Source organism: Palaemon carinicauda, chromosome 30 (genome assembly GCF_036898095.1).
Source record: "Palaemon carinicauda isolate YSFRI2023 chromosome 30, ASM3689809v2, whole genome shotgun sequence".
NCBI classification, from domain to species: Eukaryota; Metazoa; Arthropoda; class Malacostraca; order Decapoda; family Palaemonidae; genus Palaemon; species Palaemon carinicauda.
Window position 1 is genome coordinate 25,847,553 of NC_090754.1, and position 23,175 is coordinate 25,870,727.

Consider the following 23,175-nt stretch of genomic DNA (forward strand, 5'->3'; position numbering starts at 1 on the left):
GCAAGGAAGAAAAATTGCTCGCAAGAAGGAATCCAACAGGAGACAGCAGTCCTTCTGCAAAAAGATCAATGCATGTCATTGATATTCACTCCGTTTCCGGAAGGAAGACCTCTAAAACAGAGGCTGAAAGAGGAAGACTCCTGCAGAGGGGGTGGATTCTATAAAATACGAACCTGTGGACAGGCTACCCGGAAGGGGTGACCAGGTAGGAGCAGGAAGTGTTTTCCCACGAACGGGAAACTGACGAATCATTGTCATTCCCCCGCCACTTTCCTGAGGGAAGTTGGTGCCTACTAGGGTATTATGAGACGGTATCATTCGTGCTCTGATCATAGTCGTAAGGATATATGGTCCTGCATGTGGCCTCCCCCCCCCACCTTTCTTTGATGCCTCTATAGGAAGAGTCAAATTCAGGAAGAATGAGGAGATCGACTCCTTGGGAGAGATTATCGTCGGCCAGTCTTTCAACTAGGACCGTTACTTGCTCAGCTCTTGTAGAAGACCAAGGGAAGGACGATCCTTAGCGCCAAAGGACCTGGGGCCCGGCTAGTCCTTCAGAAGTCGCATTCGATGGGGACTGATACAGTCTTGTCAGACCTACGGAAGTTTCTACAGGGTGATAACACAGTCTACGGGATATCCGTATAGGATAGGACCTTCGTGTCACTTTTGATTACTCGAATTATAGATTGTGGTAAATGGAAGGAGAAGTCTTGCAGGAATTCGAGACTTTAAGAACAGTCAGTAGGCCAAGGTCTTCAAGATGAGAGCTTATCCTATGTAGGAGGCTAACTGATTGATTCCAAATCCTTCCCTCGAATGACAAGGTTTGAAGGTTGAGCTCGTATTACGAGCAGACTAAAAATGATATTTTCATAATAAAATAAATTTTAGAACATACTTACACGGTAGTTATACATATAACTTACATCCCTGACGTCATGGCAGAAATTTCAAAACTTGCGGCAATCGCCGATTGGGTAGCCAGGTGTACCACCAGTGCGCCCTCTAGCCAGGTACCTGGAACCATTCCAGTCATTCCTCAGATCTTCCATGCCCTTAGGTCTATAGAGGGAAGGAGGGGGGGGGGGAATTAAATTATATATAACTACCAGGTAAGTATGTTCAAAAATTTATTTTATTATGAAAATATCATTTTTAAACATCTGACTTACCGGTAGTTATATATATAGCTGATGGACACCTTTGGTGGAGAGTCAGAGACAGCCAACATCGTTGGAATTTACTTAAGAATTAATAAACAAGCTTAAGGGTTTGTACCTGATAAGGAAGCTGACTTCAATGAATTCTTTCATTATGTCCGCTTTCCTTACGAGATCCAGCGATCCACCCAGTGGGCTGAAGACCTCTAGGAGCTGTCAAACCGGTCTAAAAACCTCTATGTGACAGGACCTCCTCCAATACCTTTGTTCTGGGCGCTCTCAAGGAACAAACTGACCACCTGACTAAAATCAATGATTGTGGAAGATTGTCGTCCAATCTCCACGAACAACCATAAAATTACACGAGTTCCAAGAGAAGAAAAGGGTATTAAGTTACAGGAATTTAGTGGTACAACATTCCCCCACTATTGCACTCGTTGCAACGAATGGTCCCAGAGTGTAGCAGTCCTCATAAAGAGTCTGGACACATTTCAAATAGTGTGAGGTGAACACAGATTTACTCCTCCAGAAGGTTGTGTTCATAATGCTTTGTAAAGACATATTCTGCTTGAAGGCTACAGAAGTTGCTACAGCTCTAACTTCATGTGTCTTGACCTTCAAAAGCTTGAGGTCTGCCTCATTACAATGCGAATGAGCCTCTCTTATTAAGAGCCTGATGAAGAAGGATAGTTCATTCTTCGACATGTGCAACGAGAGCTTCTTGACCGAGCACCAAAGAGCTTCTGACTTGCCTCATAACTCTTTCGTTCTGTCCAGGTAGAATTTCAGGGCTCTTACTGGGCACAGGACCTTCTCCAATTCCTCACCAACCACATCCGAAAGGTTTTGAATCTTAAAAGCCTTGGGCCAGGGTTGAAAAGGGCGTTCGTTCTTGGCAAGAAAGCCTAGCTGCAAGGAGCAGATAGCTTTGTTATCTCTAAAGCCTATGTTCTTACTAAAGGCATGAATCTCACTGACCCTTTTAGCTGTCGCCAGACTGACCAAGAATAGTCTTCATAGTGAGGTCCTTAAATGAAGCTGAGTGCAAGGGCTCAAACCTGTCACTCATTAGGAACTTCAGGACTATCCAGATTCCAAGCTGGTGATTCTTGATGCCGTTCCTTAGATGTTTCAAAGGATTTGAGAAGATCCTACAGGTCTTTATTATAAGAAAGGTCCAAGTTCCTATGCCTGACGACAGCCGCTAACATGCTCCTGTATCCCTTGATGGTAGAAGATGAAAACCTACGTTTCCTTCTAAGGTATAACAGGAAGTCAGCAATCTGAGTCATAGAGGTATTGGACGAGGAAAACAGAGTTGACTCTGCACCATTCTCTAAAAACCTCCCACTTGGATTGGTAAACCTTGATGGTAGAAGTCCTCCTTGCTCTTGCAATAGCCCTAGCTGCTTCCTTCGAAAAACCTCTAGCTCTTGTGAGTTTTTCGATAGTCTGAAGGCAGTTAGATGTAGAGCTTGGAGGTTTTGATGGTACCTTTCCAAGTGGGGTTGTTTGAGTAGATCTACTCTTAATGGAAGGCTTCTCGGGGTGTCCACCATCCATTCTAGTACCTCTGTGAACCACTCTCTTGAGGGCCAAAAGGAGGCCACTAGAGTCAATCTGGTTCCCTCGTGTGACACAAACTTTTGCATCACTTTGTGCAGAATCTTGAACGGAGGGAATGCGTACACGTCCAGGTGGGACCAGTCTAAAAGGAAAGCGTCTATGTGAACTGCTTCGAGATCTGGCACTGGGGAGCAGTATGTCTCTAACCTCTTCGTCTTCGAGGTTGCGAACAGGTCTATACAAGGACGACCCCAAATCCGCCACAGGATCTTGCAGACCTCCTGATGAAGTATCCATTCTGTGGACAGAACTTGACCTCTCCTGCTGAGACTGTCTGCCATCACGTTCTTATCCCCCTGAATGAACCTTGTTACAAGGGTTACATTCTTCTCTTTTGTCCAGTAAAGAAGAACTCTCGCAGTCTCGTAAAGGGACCTCAGTGGGTTCCACCTTGTTTGGCTATGTAGGCCAACGGTGTAATGTTGCCGGCGTTGACCTGCACCACTCTGTTCAATACTGACCCATCAAAGCCTTTGAGGGCCAACAGGACTGTCAACAGCTCCTTCTGGTTTATGTGGAGGCTCTCCTGATCTTTTGTCCAGAGACCCGAGACCTCCAACTTGCCCAGTGTTGCTCCCCACCCTGAATCCGAGGCGTCGGAACACAACACAAGGTCTGGGTTCCTCTGTTCCAGAGAGAGACCTTCTTGAAGTCTGACCGGGTCATTCCACCACTGAAGGCAACTTTTTACGGATTCTGTAATGGGGATGCATTTTGTCTCTAGTTCCTTTTCCTTGTCCCAATGACGAATGAGGTGGAACTGAAGAGGGCGAAGATTCAGCCTTCCCAGAGAGACAAACTGCTCCAACGAGGAAAGGGTTCCCAGCAGACTCATCCACTCTCTCACAGAACACTTCCGTTTCTCTAGAAAGGAATGAAGTTTCAAGAGGGCTTGCTCCATCCTTGAGGCTGACGGAAAAGCCCAAAAAACTTGACTCTGAATCTCCATCCCCAAATAAAGGATCTTTTGGGATGGTGTCAGTTGAGACTTGTCTCTGTTTATTAGAAGACCCAGTTCTTCTGATAACCTCAACGTCATTTGTAGATCCTCCAGGCAGCGATTGTAGGAATGAGCTCTGAGTAGCCAGTCGTCCAGATACAGGGAGGCTCTGATACCTCTTGAATGCAGTATGCTTGCTACATTTAACATCAGCTTCGTAAATATTTGAGGGGCGGTGCCGAGGCCGAAACAAAGGGCCCGAAACTGGAAAACTTCCTCCTTGTAAATGAACCTCAGGTAGTGTTTGAAGATCGGATGAATGGGGATGTGGAAGTAAACATCCTGGAGATCTAAAGAAACCATCCAGTCGTGCTTTCTTACTGCTGCTAGGACTGACTTCGATGTCTCCATGGAGAACTTTGTTTTCTGAATGAAGGCGTTGAGAGCACTTACGTCCAGGACTGGTCTCCATCCCCCAGAGTTCTTGGGAACCAGGAATAAGCGGTTGTAGAAACCTGGTGACCGCAAATCTCGCACCCTCTCTATTGCCTCCTTCTCCAACAAGAGGGACATTTGAAGTTGCATAGCCTGCCTCTTTGACTCCTCTCTGTATCTGGCAGAGAGATCTGTCAGAGCTACTACTAAAGGAGGTTTCCCTATGAAAGGGATTTTGTATCCCTCCTTCAGTAATTGGACAGACTAAAGGTCTGCTCCTCTCTTCTCCCAAGCTCGCCAGAAGTTGTTTAGTCTGGCTCCTACTGCTGTCTGAAGGCGAATGCAGTCAGACACTGCTTCGCCCTGGTTTGGATCCTCTTCTCCTTGCTATTTTTCCCTCGGGTCTGGAACTACCCCTACTGAAAGTTTTCCCTCAAAAGGGCAGCGAAAACTGAGGGAATGGAGCTTCCTCCTTAGGCTTGCGGCTAGTGAAGGAAGTAGGCAAAACCTTCCTTGCTGCTTTTGACACCAGATCCTGTGTGGCCTTTTGGGTTAAGGTGGAAGAGACCTCTCAGACCAACTCTTTGAGGAAAAAAAGAGGTGCAAACAGCAATTCTGCCTTCTGAATGGGTGTGACCCCAATGGACAGAAAGGAACACATTTAGGCTCTTTTCTTAAGAACACCCGCCGAGAAAAGGGCCGCCAACTCATTGGATCCGTCTCTTAAGGCTTTATCCATGCATGTCATAATGTGGATGAGACTTTCAGTATCCACATCCTTCAAGGCAGAAAACTTTTTTCCCCAAAGCTCCCAGAGTCCAGTCAAGGAAATTGAATACCTCGAAAGCTCTGAAGACGCCTTTGAGAAGATGATCAAGCTCCGACATTGACCAGAGTATTCTGGTCCTTCTCATGGTCGTCCGACGGAGGAGCGTCTACCAGACTCAAAAAGTCTCCTTGGGCAGAGGCAGGAACTCCCAAGCCGAGAACTTCTCCCGTCTCGTACCAAACACTAGATCAGGAGGCTAATCTAGCCGGGGGGAAAAGAGAAAACAGTCTTTCCCTGGTCCTTCTTGGACTGCATCCAGTCTCCCATCATCCTCAAAGCTCTTTTAGATGATCGAGACAGCACCATCTTTGTAAACAGAGACTCCTTCGACGCCTTCCCTAACGTAAACTCTGAAGGCGGGGAACGAGGAGCAGCAGGCACAAAATAATTCGGAAACTCTTCAGTAAAAACTCTCATGAGTTTCTTTAAGTCAACCGAATGATGAAGGGTCTTAGGATCTTCTCCTTTCGAGACTTCCTCTAAAAGATCAGTAGGGGAAAGGTGATCGTCGATCCCTACCTCCGACAAGTCCCTAACCGAGGTAGAGATGTCTTGTTTTTTAGGAGTCAACTCCTTAAGGTCCTGACTTCTGGCGTCAATGGGTCCAAGATCATCACGCCTGGCGTCACGTTGTTCCAACGCTTGACGTTCGGAACTATGACGCTCGCGATCATTACGATCGGAACTAAGACGTTCGCGACGATCGGCTCTACTGGCGTCATCACGACGTCCGAGGCTCTTACGCTCAGCGTCATGTCTAACTGCTTGATGCTCTGCATCATGCGGATCAGTCTCTCGACGCTTAGCAAGAGGATCGTCATTAGGCCGCGCAGCGTGACGTCTAACTGCGGAACTATGACATTCGCGATCTCCGACGCTCGGTTCACGACTTCCGAGGCTCTTACGCTCGGCGATATCATGATGCCTGGTGTCACGTTGTTCCAACGCTTGACGATTGAAACTGACGTTCGCGATCTAGACGCTCTGAACTATGACGTTCGGTTTCATGACTTCTGCTCGGTGTCAAACATCGTGTCTAACTCTTACAGCAGTGTTAGTAGCTTGACGTCCAATGCTCTGACGCTCGGCGTTACGTGTCATGACTTCCGACTACTCGACGATTGGCGTGATGTAGTCCAACTCCTTGACGCTCGGCGTCCTTTCTGACACTTGGCGTCATGGCGTTTAGAATCTAATCGCTCGGCGTCATGACGAGCAACTCTCTTCTTGTCTAACAGGAAGGGAAATAAGTAAGACGCCAGCCCGTCTGTGAGCTGCGTCATCCGACGGCGAAGATAACACTTTTACCTTGCCTTTCCCATGGCGAGGGCGAGCGTTCTGGGAAGCGTCAAAAGGTACGCTCAAAGGGACGACTGCTCGGGGGCTAACGCCTCTCGCCTCCCTTCGCCTATCGACATTCCTTCTCCCAGGGGTTGGGGAGCTTGGAAGGGGTCTCAGGCTAGGAGAACGACAGGTACGAGCAGCCGCACCCTCCACTGCACTGATTTAGCACTGAAACTTGCACTTTTTAACTCTCTCACATCAGACCATAATTTAGACCTGCCCGCTGCGAGAGATTTTACTCTTACGCCCAGGGCTTGAATGAGAATGCAATAGGCTATACGATTAATATTAGTATTCCCAATATCGAAAAAAAAAATAACGATACAAAGTAATTTGTGGGACTATCAACCGTCATGAGTACTACATAGCGTAAATTTAACTGTGCACTAGTTTTATTCAATCTCTGAAAATAGATCGATGATTATCTAAAGAAAGTATACTAATAGGACAAATATTTTCTTAAAAATAATACATTCCTTTTACATTATAAAAATTAAATACTCTTGCTTTGTAAGTTAGTATTTTCTTTTCATTCCTTGCAAGAAAAAGAAATGAATTTTGCAAGTCATTCTACGTAGTTTACGTCACATGATTTGTGACGTCATAGTGTTGGTGGAATGATTTCCTTCCACCATCATGTCTTTAAGAGTGGTTCGCTAGTTTTACAGAAGGGGGAAAAAAACTCCTGATCCTACCCCTTTCAAGCTACGAACATAGCGATCATATTCCAACCACTAACTCTGTCAAAATAAAACAAAACCAAATGAGGAAAAGCCAAAATCAAATTGTACATCACCAAGATAACTGCAATTATACAGGTTACAGTGAGTGAAAAATCCAACGATGTCGCCGGTGCGGCGGCAGGGAAGATCTGAGGAATGACTGGAATGGTTCCAGGTACCTAAATAGAGGGCGCACTGGTTGTACACCTGGCTACCCAATCGGCGATTGCCGCGAGTTTTGAAATTTCTACCGTGACGTCAGGGACGTAAGCTATATATATAACTACCGGGTAAGTCAGATGTTTAAAAATAGAGACTTCTGACCGACGAAGCTCGGCAGTATCCCGGCGTCCCGCATCTTCCTATGAGATCAGTTGTTCAATAATGAGTAAGAAGATAGTATCTTGTAGCTAAAGTCTGGACTCTCTCTCCTTGGCAAAAAAGGCGAGTTGATTATTTCGAGCTTGTGGGAGGGGTTCTCCCATGAGGAAGGAATATATTCTTCCCAACCACTCCGGCCTAAGGAAGAGCTCCGGTTAATGGAGAAAGACATCGGCCGACTTCATGTACAAGATTTAGTTTCATGAAGTGTAGACAAAAGATGTTTACCCGGAACAGATGCAGATGGAGGTTGAGTGTGTTTCTACTAAGGTCCAAGGACATAATGGCCAATGGAGGTTGGGAGAGCACAAATTTTCAATAACCTCTATTATTATCGTCAGTCACCCATCCAGGCCCGACCGAATCGTAGCAAGTAAATTGCTATAGCTGTCGATTAGACAGCACTGAATTCCCTTCTCTAAGAGGGAGAGAATGGCGATATCCTCATTAGGTTGTCTACCGCTGGAGGGGGGAGGAACAGATTCAAAGGATCTGCCGCCCCTACCACATCCGAGATCCGATTTGCTTCAGAAGACTGCCTAACTAGCGTAGTTCCTATTCAAGCAAAGTCCGCAACCAGGGATAAGGTAGCAAACGAAGCAGGAACCTGGTTCCTGAGGCAATTTGCTTACAAGCCTTCCTGTATGAATGAAGTGTAAATGAAAACACGTACGTTCATGGGAGATGAATTCCCATGTGCCAAGGACGTAGCTATGCCCCTGAGATCATGTGCTCTGGGGCGACGTTACAGAGGAGGGTCTGGATTCAGTAAAAGGTCAATGACCCTGCAAATCCATGCTCAGATGGTGTTCTTGGTGACAGTCCTCTTAGTCCTTCCTATGCTGACGAATAGTGATGGCACACGAGGAAGGGCTGCAGCTGTTCCCTTGAGGTACAGCCTCAAGATCCTTACTGGGCATAGTAAAAGATGGTCTGGGTCATCTGTTACAGTACGGAGACTAGAAATCCGGAAGGAGTCGAATCGAGGATCCGCTACTCCCGAGTTCTGAGTCTTAGCAATAAACTCAGGGACGAAGCTGAATGTTACCTCTCCCCATCCCCTTGAATGGGCGATGTCATGAGAGGCCAAAAAGTTCGCTGACTCGCTTGGCAGAGGCCAAAGCTAGTAGGAACATCGTCTTTCAAGTCAGGTGGCGATCTGATGCCTGGCGTAATGGTTCATAGGGAGGTCTCTTAAGAGACCAGAGAACTCGAACCACGTTCCATGGGGGAGGTCTCACTTCCGACTAGGGGTAGGTAAGTTCATAACTCCGTATGAGTAGAGAAAGTTCTAACGATGAAATGTCCATTCCTTTCAGTCTGAAGGCGAGGCTTAAGGCTGAGCGATAGCCTTTCACTGCCGAGACTGATAGGCGCAGTTCTTCACGCCAATACATGAGGAACTCCGCTATGGCTGGAATAGTGGCATCGAGTGGAGAGATACCCCTTAAAAACACCAACACAGAAGACTTTCCACTTTGCCTGATAGACTGCTGCTGATGATTTACGCAGATGTCCAGACATCCTGATCGCAACTTGTTGCAAAAATCCTCTCTCAGAGAGGAGATGCTGGATAGTCTTCAGGTGTGAAGTCATAGCAAGGCTACGGCTTTGTGGAAGATGTTGGCGCGTGGTTGTTTGAGTAGATTGTGTTGTGGAGGGAGTTCTCTTGGAGGCTACGTTAGGAGTTGCAGAAGGTCCGGGAACCATTCTGCGCGATGCCATAGCGGAGATATGAGGGTCATTGAAAGATTGACCGATGTTCTGGTCTTGTTGAGTACCCTCCTCATCAGACAGAATGGGGGAAAGGTGTAAACGTCGATGTTGTCCGACCGTTGTTGGAAAGCATCTTGCCAGAGAGCCTTGGGGTCTGGGACTGGGGAACAGTATAGCGGGAGCCTGAAGTTCAGGGCAGTTGCGAAGAGGTCCACAGTTGGAGAACCCCACAAAGTCAGGACTTTGTTGGCTACTAGATGATCCAAAGGCCACTCGGTACTCACTATCCGAGATGTTCTGCTCAGGTTGTCAGCGAGCACATTCCTTTTGCCTGGAATGAACCGTACCGATAGTGGTATCGAGTATCTCTACTGCTAGATGGGATAGTTGCTGCGAAAAAGTACCTCCTTGTTTGTTGATGTAGGCCACTACTGTGGTGTTGTCACTCATCACCACCACAGAGTGACTTGCCAGGTACTGTAGGAACTGTTGTAGGGCCAGAAAGACGGCCTTCATCTCTACGAGATTTATGTGGAGGTACTTTTCTGACTCTGACCAGAGGCCTGAGGTCGTGTGGTGCAGCACGTGGGCCCTCTACCCTTTATTTTTTTTTTGAAGCGTCTGAGAACAGCATCAAATCCGGGGGGAGGACGAGAAGATCCACTCCCTTTCGTAGATTCTCGTCTGTCACCCACCACTAGAGGTCTGTCAGTTCCTCAGGTCCCATGGGGATCTAGATGTACGGGGAGTCGTATGTTTGATTCCACCGGGACATGAGTCGCCACTGGAGGGATCTCATCCTGAGGCGACCATTGGGAACTAGACGGACTGGCGATGAAAGGTGACCAAGGAGACGTAGCCACGACTGGGCTGGAAGTTCTTCTCGTCTGTGAAAAGGTCTTGCGACCTTCCTCAGCTTTGCTATCCTGTCGTCTGATGGGAAGGCTTTGTGGAGAGTGGTGTCTATAATCATGCCCAAGTATACCAGTCTTTGAGTGGGAAGCAGAGAGGACTTCTCAAGATTTACCATGATCCCCAGATCCTGGCAAAGACTCAGAAGTTTATCTCGGTGTTGAAGAAGGGTTGACACCGAATCTGCTAGGATTAGCCAGTCGTCCAGATAACGAAGGAGACGGATGCCAATCCTGTGTGCCCAAGATGATACTAGGGTGAAAAAACTGGTGAAGACTTGTGGTGCTGTGGAAAGACCGAAGCACAGCACCTTAAACTGATATTTTCTGTTGTCCAGGCTGAATCTTAAGTACTTTCTTGAAGACGGATGGACTAGGATCTGGAAGTACGCTTCCTTTAGGTACAGTGTGCACATGAAGTCTTGCGGTCTTACTGCTAGTCTGACCGTGTCTGCCGTCTCCATGCTGAACGGAGTTTGTTTGACAAACTTGTTCAGAGCTGAGAGGTCGATGACTGGTCTCAAGCCTCCAAACGCCTTCTTTACAAGAAAGAGTCGACTGAAGAAGCCTGGGGATCCGTCGAGGACCTCTTGGAGAGCACCCTTCTTCAACATGGTCTGGACTTCTGCCCGAAGGGCTTGCACCCTTGCCGATCCCATGGCAAGGGAGTTCAATGACACTGGATTCGTAGTCAGGGGAGATAGAGATGTTATGAACGGGACGCGATATCCTAGACTGATCACGGAGATTGTCCAAGAATCGGCCCCGAGTTGCTTCCACCTGTTTGTGCAACTTTGTAGGCATCCCCCCCCCTGGTGGAAATGCAGGGGGACTGCCTACCCTAGCGTTTGCAGCCTCGGCTACTTCCTCTAGGATTTTTGCCTCCCCTGAAGGACAAAGACAGGAAAGGGGTTAGACACCATTGTCTTTGCTGCAGTTGTCGTCGTAGTGGTTTTGGTTGGACGGAACTGCTGTCGTGCTGGAGGTTTATAGGGCTTAAATGTTAAAACCCTATGGAGGAGGGAGTCTTGATGGGACTTTCTCCACCTCTCAGCAGCATGTTCCACATCCTTAGGCTCAAACAGAACAGACCCCTCTACGGAAGAATGTCTGAGCCTATTGATCTCGGCACTAGGGACCTTCTGGTAGAATCTCTCAGCTACTGCATTCCGACATTTCAGGATGGTATTTGCCCACAAGTTCGAAACTTGGTGGGCCAGAAACTCGATCGTGCGAGTACCTGAGAGAAGGAAGGTTTCCATAGCTTTCCTGATATGTTCCTTGGAGAAATCCTCAAATCGTATCAGGATACCTAAGGTCCCCAACCTGATATCAAGCCACTAAGTAGCTTGCACAGCATACTTGATGACCTTCTCCTGGTTGAGGATCTCGGCTGCCAAGAACGAGATCTGCCGCCGGTTGGAGTCTCTCTCAAGAGGGACTCCCCTGGTTAGCTCTTCCAGCGAGTGGTGAAGTGGAAGAGCTGAACAAGGCTCCTCCAGGATCTCGAAGTACCTCCTCTGCTGTACGCGAGGAGGTGGGAGGAGCTTGTTCGTGGTACCGGAACGGTTGGAGGAGGACATCTCGGAGAGCTGCTGGGCGATCTTGTCCCTGGTGCTCTTTACCCCCTGGAGACCAGGGCAGGGCTGCACTGGTCTTAGAGGGTTTTTGAGTACCAAAGATGCTGTTTAGGACCGTGTCTTTGCCCTCTCGAGGGTGATCTCCAGGTCGGAAAACCCGTTGAGAACCCTCAGAGTCAGAACCTGCCAAAAGGCGTGTTCTGACTCCTGCTGGTCTCCTCCTATTGTAGGACTTGCAGCAGTCTGCTTCTATCCCCAAAGGCTCTTCTTGGGGAGAGTCGCAGACATTCCCTGAGTGGCTGGCTGGCTCCATCCTAGTCCTAGTGGAGGACTTTGGCAATGTTTTGGAGTCTTTAGATTCATTCCGAAGAAGGATGTACGACTCCAACATTGAAGAGGGTGGCATGTTCCTTCCAATCCCTGACTGTGTGGAACTCTCGGCGAGAAGAGAGGTTTCCTCCATTGGTGCGATGGGGGAATCTCTCTTTGCGTGATTCCCTTGGAGACTGGAAATCTTCGTCTGAAAGGGAAGGAGAGGCACTCCAAGGAATAGGAGGAATTTGCCTCAAAGGTATGCGTGGAGTCAGCTTCGTCCTTGGGGAAGTAACCGCGTCTAGAGCTCTTTTCCTCTTCAGTGGTGAAGAGGAAGCCATGGTTCCGTGTCCCAAATCAGAGAGGACAGGCTTGAAAGCCTGAGTTACGGCTCTGATCAGGGCTGTTGGCTGGCAGACGCACTGTCAGACATACCCCCGAAAGGAAAGGGATTGAAGGAGCCCTGGGGGAGTCACTGGAATGGGTGGGTTCGCCTTAGCAAGTAGCTTTGGGATCCTGAACCCCTCTGCATGTTTCCCTTCTCCCACAATGCGCGGTGGTATGCGCTTGCGGGAAGGGGAATGAGGCGATGGCGACCTTACCGGACGTCGTTCCTTGTGGTGCGCAGGCTTGCACGTGGGAGAATATTGGCAATCGCGCGAGGGACAATATTCGTGTGGGCGCGCGGGAGAATATTCGTGTGGGCGCGCGGGAGAATATTTGTGTGGGCGAGCGGGAGAATATTCGTGTGGGCGCGCGGGAGAATATTCGTGTGGGCGCGCGGGAGAATATTCGTGTGGGCGCGCGGGAGAATATTCGTGTGGGCGCGCGGGAGAATATTCGTGTGGGCGCGCAGGAGAATTACGATGTGCTCGCGTCTGTAGGGCGCGCACACGCGGGAGAAGTTCTCCGAGTACGCAGGCACGCAGTAGAATCATAATAGGCGCGCGGGAGATGTTGGCGTGTGCGCATATCTCTGTGAGTGCGCGCAGGAGAAAACTGGCGCGCAGGTGAGCGCGAGGCTGGAGAATGCTGGCGCACTGATAAAAGATGGCGCGCAGGTGAGCGCGAGGCTGGAGAATGCTGGCGCACTGATAAAAGATGGCGTGCAGGTGAGGGCAGCAGGGCTGTTGCCTCACCTACGAACTTGTGTGCAGGAGACTGAAGGCGCGCAGGTTTTGCATGGTGCGTTGGCTGACACGAAGATGTCGCTCAGGAGAGCGTGATGTAGGGCGCGCATGTCGGCGCGCGGAGAGTGCTATTGCGCAGGTAATTGGCGCGTAGGAGAACGTTGGCGCTGGCGCGTAGGCGCAGGGCACGTGAGCGTAGAGCGAGTCGGTGCAGGAGATCGATGGCACGTGTGCGCATGTGGGCGGTCATGGCGCGTGGTTGAGATCTGGTCCTGTTAGTGCGTGGGCGCATGTTACCGCGTAAGTGCGTCAGGCTGTTTCCCAGCGTTAGGGCGAGCAAGATGGGTGGTGCGCCGCAATGTTGGGGCCTGACGAGCTACTAGTGACCGCTGGTCAGGTTGCGTGGGCGTGGGGCGCGCGGTACGTTGGCGCGCTCAGGTGGAGCCTTGTTAGGCCCATGCAGGAACGGAGATGGAACGTCGGCAGGTCTGTCGGGTGGAAGGTCGACGTGTCCTTTAAAAGGACGACCATCCACCGAAGGAAATCGCAAACGATCTGCAGAGAGGTCCAGGACCGAAGTCACAAGACTGGTTGCAGGTATAGTGATGGACGCTCGGTCTAGAGGTTCCTCTGCGGGGGACTGCATAGACGACGTTGAACCATGCGTCCTCCGAAGAGAAGTCTCTGTAAGTGAACTCCCCCGAGGGAGAGAAACATTAGCAGGAGAGATTGATGATGAACTTAGTTTCCCCCTCGGAGGATGGAAACTAAGCTGTCAGCTACCGTAGAGTCTGGAGTGGCAGAGGAGATGGGTCACGCCGAATGGGACACCTCTGACACAACATCGACAAGAGTCAGGGGATCTACCTCTGACGTTGATGACGATTGCTTGACAGCAGCACCCAGGCGGATGTAATCAAGCAAAACCTCCTTGGAGGGCAAGCCCGAGAGCCCCAAAGAGGGGAAGCAACGTCATCTCTCGAGACCCGAGGTTGGACAGAAATAATTCAGTCTACGCTACTACTTGATGGTCTCTCGAAAGAAACCGACCGAGTAGGAGCTTTGGAGGAGGTTTGGGTGACGGAAGAAGAGGTCTTGGGTGTTTCTTCCTTCGAAGCAACCTTCGAAGGAGAAACATCCCGCTTACGTCTTTTTCCGCTGTTGAGAAAACCTCTCCTACTAGGAGGCAGACCACTCCCTACACTCACTACACTTGTTGATACTATCTATCACAACGTTGGCCCCTACAAGAGGGACAAAAAGCGTGAGGATCGGTCTCGACCGCCGACACGAATGTTCCACAGGGGCGGTCAGGAATAGCAGGGCAAGTGCGCATGGTCGCAGAGGCCAACTTCACGTACACAGTCTAAGAAAAACAAAAGAACAAAATGCATTAATGGCTGCCAAAATGACGGCGAGGATGAGAGCGGACATGTCTGATCACCATCCGAGCCGAGAGCAAAGTAAGCTCAATCACAGGTGTGTGAGAGGGGGGGGGGGGGGGGGTTAGCAAACACCCCTCCCTACCATCGCTAATTACCGGTATGGGTAGTAAACCCTCGTTTAAAATCAATGGCTCGTCATTACTAGGCCGAAGTAATACCCCTATTAAATAGCATGGCTTGTATTCCAGTTATGGAACAAATATATATTATGTATGTATGTATGTATGTATGTATGTATATATATATATATATATATATATATATATATATATATATATATATATATATATATATATATATATATACAGTGAGCCCTCGCTACTTCACGGTTCGACCATTGCGGATTCACGACTTCGCAGACTTTTTTCATTAAATACGGCATCCGATTTCATCAGCAAACCACTATTTTTGGGGGAAACATCATTTCATTCTAGAAAATTGCTACTCTTTAAATAGTTAATTGCACATTAAGAAAGCGTGTACTTTTGTTTTTAAATTTCGGGTGTGTTTTAAAAATCGAGTATTGTTGACTTCTTTTTGTTTTACTTTTGGCTGTGATCAGATCAGCTGACGTCTAGCTGCCGGTCTCAAGAATATGAGCGTACAAGTATTGTTTATACCATTTCTTAACTTATTCAAACCATCTATACAGTTGATATTACATAAGCACCAATGTGTTATAACCTATCATATTTTTTGTTTATTACATTTAAAACAACTCTCTCTCTCTCTCTCTCTGTGGGCTACTTTTCACTACCTCTCATTCCCTACCTCTATCTCACTAACAAATGAAATCTTTGTTGCTTCACAAAGTTTCATTTATATTGAAAATCAATCATGATTCAATTTTCCTTACTTTCTTCAATCTCGCACTATGTCACATCGAACGTTATAGCGGTAACTTAATTGTTCGACAACTTTAAAAATCGGCCTAGTACTTGCTTCTTCTCTTACTTTTTTTTGTTTAGATGGTTTCATAATTGAGGGGGGTAGAAGTTGACTTATAACTGAAGTTAGGAAAAGTATTTTGGATATGGAATGGAGAATCATCTTTAGTAACAGTTTAGAATTATCGTAAATTATCATTCCGTCATTAGCGGCAGTTTATTATTGTTGATTAAACGCCAGAAAAAAAAAAGAAAAAAATTGTTTTCCTGCTTTGCTACGTATGTAGGATTTTATATAGATACGGTAAATAATATTTGTAATAACATATTTACTAAAAGCTTTTAATATCATTATTTATCACTTTCATCATGCGTGTTTAATGCCTTCGTTTGTTTATTACGATCGAAGATGGAGCGTACAGTAAACGAATGGAAGGTTTCCGTTTCAGGCGGCGTCATAAAGAAAAACATTATATAAATGGCATTCATTTCATTTATTTGGAAGCCCTAAGAAAAATTAAGTAAAACAAAATCAACATATAATCAATACTTGGTAAGATTGCTGTCGATGCAAAAACTAACCTATACATAGATGTGTAAATGCGCCTGCTTCTTCATTATGAAGAGATAAACGTAAACAAAACATTGGTTGTCATTTTTTATCGAGCTTTTTGGCGTGTTTAGGAAACGCATGATATAAAATTGCCTTTAATATTTGTGCCTGTTTTAGTTTAGGGTACTGTAGTACATGCATTAAGTGTTCTGTACATTAAAGGGTAGTTTGTTAACAGTACAGTGAACCCTCGCTACTTCGCGGTTCGACAATCGCGGATTCACCACTTCGCGGGGTTTTTCCATAACCCATATATATATACATATCGCGGATTTTCCGGAAAATTCGAAAATACCGCGAAATCTGAAGACCCCCAAATATGATATTTTGTTACCTGTAATTCCATTAATACTGTAATTAGTAATATCTGCTCTTACTGATTGTTCATTGCATTACATATGATATATAATTCAGCACAGAAAGAAATAAAACACGAAAAGAGAATGTGATCATACGATAATTCAGTACAGTACGTAGTAAAATTAAATCGAACATGAAACGCAAATCAGATGCAGTCATACCATATTAGAATGGTGTGTACTGTAATGGATGTGCTTCTTTTCCATGAATCTTTTGTATGTATACGTACGTAGTACAGTACTGCATCCAATAATATTCTTTGTTGCAAAAATCACATTTCGAATAAGCGTACGAGAGAGAGAGAGAGAGAGAGAGAGAGAGAGAGAGAGAGAGAGAGAGAGAGAGAGAGAGAGAGAGAGAGGCGTAAAATAGCGTACGTAAAGTGTGTATTATTATTATTGTTATTATTATTATTATTGTTATTATTATTATTATTGTTGTTGTTGTTGTTAATAAAATTATTATTGTTATTATTATTATCATTATTATTATTATTATTACTGTACAGTATTATTATCATTATTTATTATTATTACGGTATTGTACTTAATCTACGTACGTTCAGTATGCACGGGGCATCTTCTATGAGTAGGTAACCAACGCATCATAGTACTGTAAGACGGGTTGTGATTGGTTCAAGCGCTGATAGATGACGAATCAGAACTCAAGTTTTGTTATCTAGCCTGTGATTGGTGTTTTGCCCGCATCTTCTACCCGCAGCATCAAAGTTCTCGCGGGGCTGGATCGTTCACTTTCTCTTACCGCGTATCGCTGAGTAGACGTTCTTAAGTTTGTGAAGTTTAATCTGTGCTGTGTGCGACCTTTTTAAGTTGAACTTTTTGTTACAGTACTGTACGTAAATCCTACTGTAATGGCTCCCAAGCGTTCTGCTTCTCTTAAGGCTGGTAGTGAGCCTAAACGCCACCGAAGGATGATGACGATAGCTGAGAAGGTTACGCTTCTCGACATGTTAAAAGATGGTAGAAGTTACGCGGCCGCCGGCCGCCATTTTGGCATCAACGAATCCACCGTTCGCTATATCAAAAAGGACGAGGCGAACATTAGAAAGACGGCTGCAATCACCTTTAGCAGATCAGCGAAGCGAGTCGTTATAACGCGTAATAAAACGATCGTACGCATGGAAGGTGCTTTAGCTGTGTGGATTGCCGACTGCCGGAAGAAGAACATAGCGTTGGATACGAACACCATCCAAACAAAGGCTTTGAGTTTATATGAGAATTTTGCTGCAAAGGAACCTAAAGACGACGACGGCAACCATGCTGAAGATGATGATGATGCAGATGATCCTCAACCAGGGACATCCACTGATTCCCAGCCTCAGAAACGTTTTTCCGCAAGCAAAGGATGGTTCGCGAAGTTTCAGAAACGCTTCGCCCTGAAAAGCGTTTCCCTGCATGGGGAGTCTGCTTCCGCTGACACTGCCGCTGCTGAAACTTACGTGAACCAGACGTTCAAGAATATTATCGCCGAAGGTGGATACAAGCCGGAACAAGTCTTTAATATGGATGAGACTGGCTTGTTTTGGAAGAGAATGCCGTCGCGAACTTTCCTGTTCAAAGAGGAAGCCAAAGCCTCTGGCTTTAAGGCATTCAAGGATCGCGTTACCCTCGTGATGTGTGGCAATGCTGCTGGATTTTTGTTAAAGCCGGGGCTTATTTATAAGTCGAAAAATCCTCGCGCTTTGAAAAATAAAAATAAGAATCTCCTTCCCGTGTACTGGATGCATAATCAAAAAGCATGGATTACGAAGATGCTGACCTCCAACTGGTTCCACCAGTGTTTTATCCCGCAAGTCAGTAAATATCTCTTAGAGAAGGGCTTGCCATTCAAGATCCTTCTCCTTATGGATAACGCTGGTGGACACGCAACTGACCTGTCACATGAGGGCATTCAGGTTGAGTTCCTGCCACCCAACACCACGTCATTAATTCAACCGATGGACCAGGGGGTTATCAGGGCGTTCAAGGCCCTCTACACGAAGAATACCTTGGCGAACCTCGTTGCGTGTGTGGATGCTGCCCAAGATGACGAGGATGAAGATTTCAACTTGAAGGCGTACTGGCGGCAGTACACCATAGCCACGTGCCTGCAGAATATTCAGAAGGCACTTCAAGAGATGAAACCTGCAACCGTGAATGCGAGCTGGAAGAAGTTGTGGCCCGATATTGTTTACGACGACAAGGGATTTACTCCGTCGGAAATCCAACACTCTGCAATACGGAAATCTGTGCAGTTGGCTGCCATAATTGGAGGTGACGGGTTTGGCGACATGACGACTGAAGACGTCGACGAGTTGTTGGACTGCCATTCCCAGCCCCTAACTGACGCAGACCTCGAAGACCTGACGAAATCGGCAAGTGAGGAAGAGAGTGATACCCAGGAAGAGACCCAAGAAAATGTCAAAGAAACGGGCTTAACATTAGAACGGCTTGCCAAGGCCTGCAACCACGCGAAGGAGTTGAAAGAAATGTTGCAAGAGTGGGACGAGGATATGGTTCGCTCGATGCAATTCTGCAACAAGGTTGATGACATAATGACTCCCTACAAAATGCTCTTGGATCGAAAAAAGAAGCAGCGGCAACAACTTCCGATCACAATGTTCTTCCAGCCTCGCAAAAAAGAGCCAGTTCCTCCTGCTAGTACGCCTTCGGAAGAAATTGAAGTTTCCCAGGAAGAAGTTGAAGAGGTGTCCCAGGAAAAGACACCTCCGTCTGAAGAGACGTAAAATACTATCATTGGCTGCACAGTAGAACACATCATCAGCTTCATCATCATCATTTCTACTGTGCAGCAAATTCATCGCCATCACCATTCAAGTTTTTCTTCAACTTCTTTCGTGGTGAGTACAGTAACAATCTTTATTTTTTACTTTAATATTCTTACTGCCTGTTTTATAGTTTAGTAATGTACGTACTGTATGCATTAAGTTAAAGGGAAGGTTTTAAAAGTCTACATGTTGTAACCTATCATATTTTTTTTGTTTAAAATTTACATTTACGTACGTAAAACAATCTCTCTCTCTCTCTCTCTCTCTCTCTCTCTCTCTCTCTCTCTCTCTCTCTCTCTCTCTCTCTCTCTCTCTCGTAAATTGTTTTCCTGCTTTGCTACGTACAATACTGTATAATTTATATTTGTAAGGTAACATATTTTGTAAATGCTTTCACTGTAAATACTGTATGTACTGTATCATTATTTATCACTATCATCATGCGCGTTAAATGCCTTGTTTGTTCTGAGCGTGGTTGTTTACTGAGCGTACACGCCGTCGTTTCAGGCGGCGTCATAAAGAAAAACATTTCATTTGGAAGTCCTAAGAAAAATACGTAAACTAAAACATTGGTAATAAACAAATCAACATACAGTACAGTACTGTATAATCAATATAATCGATGCAAAAACTAACCTATACATATATGTGTACTGTACACTAAATGAGTTTGTTTCTTCATTATGATCAGAGATGAACGTAAACAAAACATTGGTTGCCATTTTTTATCGTGCTTTTTAGGTGTTTAGGAAACGCATGATATAAAATCGCCTTTAATATTTGTGCCTGTTTTAGTTTAGGGTGCTGTAGTACATGCATTAAGTGTTCTATACATTAAAGGGTGGTTTGTTAACAGTACTACGTACAAGGGAAGGTTTTAAAAGTCCGAATATACATGTTAAATAAATAGGTAAATATGATGTCACTACTTCGCGGATTTTCACCTATCGCGCCCGCGTCTGGAACCTATCTACCGTGATAAACGAGGGTTCACTGTACTACGTAAAGGGAAGGTTTTAAAAGTCTGAATATACATGTTAAATAAACACGTAAATAAGGTGTCCCTACTTCGCGGATTTTCAGCTATCGCGGCCGGATTTGGAACCTATCTACCGCGATAAACGAGGGTTCACTGTATATATATATATATATATATATATATATATATATATATATATATAAGAAAAATGTAAGTTAAAAGAAACATTAATGGCAGTCCAAAATATGTAAGGAGGAAGAGCGGTAACAACCGGTGTCCAACTGAGCCAAAAGTATATTGAATAGCAAGCTACCCTAACCCCCGCTAACTATCGGGATTTGTAGTTAACTCTTGCTAAAATTTTAATGGCTCGTCCTTTGAGTTTCACCGAAAGTAATACCCCTAATGAATAGCGTAGGTTTGTATTCCAGTTACGGAACAAATACATATTAATGAGTCCCAAGAGAACTTAAAGCATTTCTCAAAGCTCATTTCATATCTGCTATGATTTCTTTTTCCAAGATGTGCATGTTCTTTACCATTACTGAAGCTCCCTCAACCATATCTTTCCATTTTCTTTTCTCCTACCTCTTTTGATTGTGATCCTACTACATTCTTGCTTTCTTATCAAATCTTATATAGCTAGCTCCATGTTCTGCCTTACAGTACTACATATGCAAGGTGAAGACCAACTTATTACAATATTTTACGATATTTATAAAGGTTTAAGGAAGGTATTTTATATACTTACAAGACCCTGATAACGAAAAGAGTCGTACACACTGCGTAGAAGGAGCCAGAAAGGCCACAGGTACTCAAAGCGGAACTCTAGTAAGAAATCTGCCGCCAATACCAGCAGCCATACCAGGAGAAATTTGATGTAGACAAAAGTGCTGGAAAAGAAATACAAGTTATTAAATATTGTATTGGATTACTTTATATGTGCTACACTATCAACTGATAGCTGATTCTCATTTTAAACTGATCAAGGTCTCCAAATAAGATACTGTATACAGTAATTATGAATTCACTACTCTACTTCATTTTCAGCAAAAGAATGTCAAAAAATTCAAACTTGAATATACAGTATTTCAAAAAATTTAAACAGTGGTGTAATCATACTATGCTCAATAAGTTTTTATATATAAAAAAAAGGAAAAAATGTTATTCATGTACAGTATACTGTAATAGATTTAACTATACATTACATGAAAATTACTTCACTTGATAGTACTTCTGAGACAGATAAACCTTGACAGAAATAACCAAGAACATAATGTGTTAAATACTTCTGAAGTAATTGACTTTGGTATGGCATTATGGGTTAAAACCCTGGCACTGGTACTAAAACAAACAGGAAATGTGGGGTTTGGAGAACACACCAACAAACAATGATTAGAGACCTCAATTGTTAAATTCAAATAAATAATTCTATGGCCAAAAAAAATTGTATTTCTATTGACTCCTTTTATTTATCTCAACCCATAAGGTAAACAAAGTGCTTATTTCCATCTCTGAAGAGCACTTTCTACAGGTACAGATAAGAGGAATGCACTCACTCATTCTCTACCAATACTTGTGCATAATACAATGAGATGAAAATTTTATCATATGACAAATTTGGATACAATTAGTACTTTTCCTAACTATACAAACATGAAGCTCTTTATTATGGAGATACATTTCGGCAACAGCTGAAACTAGCTGTTAAATTCTAAGCGAGGTGATACTCCCAACCGCTGGTTAGCAAGGGGGTAGCAGGAGGTGTAACCAATACCCAACTCACACAGGCAATAGCTAACATACACCACTTTGCAATTGAATTTGCAGCCAGGACTTCTAGGGGTAGGTGACAGCAGGCCAGTATGTGTAAAGAGCTTCAGGTTTGTATGGTTAGAAAAAACACAAATTATTTCCAAATTTGTCATTTGTTCCGGGACCCAATGTAAACCTTTCAGCTCTTTACTATGGAGACTCACACTTAGGTGGGTAGAAGTCCAAAATCAGCTGGTTGATCCCTGACCCAATAAGTGAATCTTATGCTTCGTAAAGCTGTGGAAGAGCTCACCTAGCTAGCTCTCAATGAAAGGTGATGGCCTAAGCAACTGTATGAAGGTGTGAAGACCAAGCAATGTGACCCATCAGGTATGATTTACTTTGGATCCATACTTACTTACCTGGACATTGCTAGGCTCTTACCTCGCTAAGAGATCGGGGACGTAATAAGATAAATGCATATGATAGGATACACAAGGGAAGATGATTTCCACCTACAGTCAGCAAAGGGCAGCTTTCAGAGTTCCTCAGCTCGCTCAAGCCCCAAGAGAGAAGAGAATGAAGGATGAAAAGGCCAGTCATACGCACATTTGCACGAGACTTACAACTGGGTGATATTTGCCCTCAATCAACTGATATTTGTCCTACCAGTGAGCCGAGGTGTTAATGATCATGTTTTGTGCAGCTACCACAGGACCTATGGAGAATGTGTTAGGGCTGCTGTGGGTTACGTCTTACGATAATGAGCGGTGAAATAGGACCTGATGTTTCCACATGCCCGTTTGTAAGACCTGCATCGCACTGAAGTTCTTTTTTTAATGCCAGGGACGTGCTAATGGCCCTGATGTCATGAGCTCTAAGTCTACAGTTAAGAGGGAACGAGTCTGCTTGGAGGACTTGTTTGTTTGATGACTTTCCTGATCCAGGAAGAAAAAGAATTTCTTGTAACCCTCCTCTTGACTATACCTGTGCTGAAAAACTGCCTACTGATTTGTAGACGAGTTCAAGCAATTCTTTCAAAGTATTCCCTCAGCAACCTTATAGGGCATAATAATAATTGATCTGGGTAATCTGTTACAGTACGGAGACTTTCAATCAGGAAGGGCCCGAATCTAGGATCCACTACAGCCAAGAATTTTGAGTCTAGGCAATAAACTTGGTTACGAAGTTAAGCGTCACCTGCCCCCATCCCCTTGAATGGGCAATGTCATAGGGCAGACCGTGTAGCTCGCTGACTC

At 45.2% G+C, this 23,175-nt stretch overlaps 1 protein-coding gene across 1 annotated transcript in view; it reads right to left on the reverse strand.

The window, feature by feature from the left end:
* LOC137622935 (macoilin-like) overlaps positions 1 to 23,175 on the reverse strand; it is a 130,196-nt gene that overhangs the window by 92,909 nt on the left and 14,112 nt on the right. Inside the window, 1 exon segment of the mRNA XM_068353510.1 lies at positions 20,913 to 21,054. Within this exon segment, the coding sequence (XP_068209611.1) occupies positions 20,913 to 21,054 (142 nt within the window).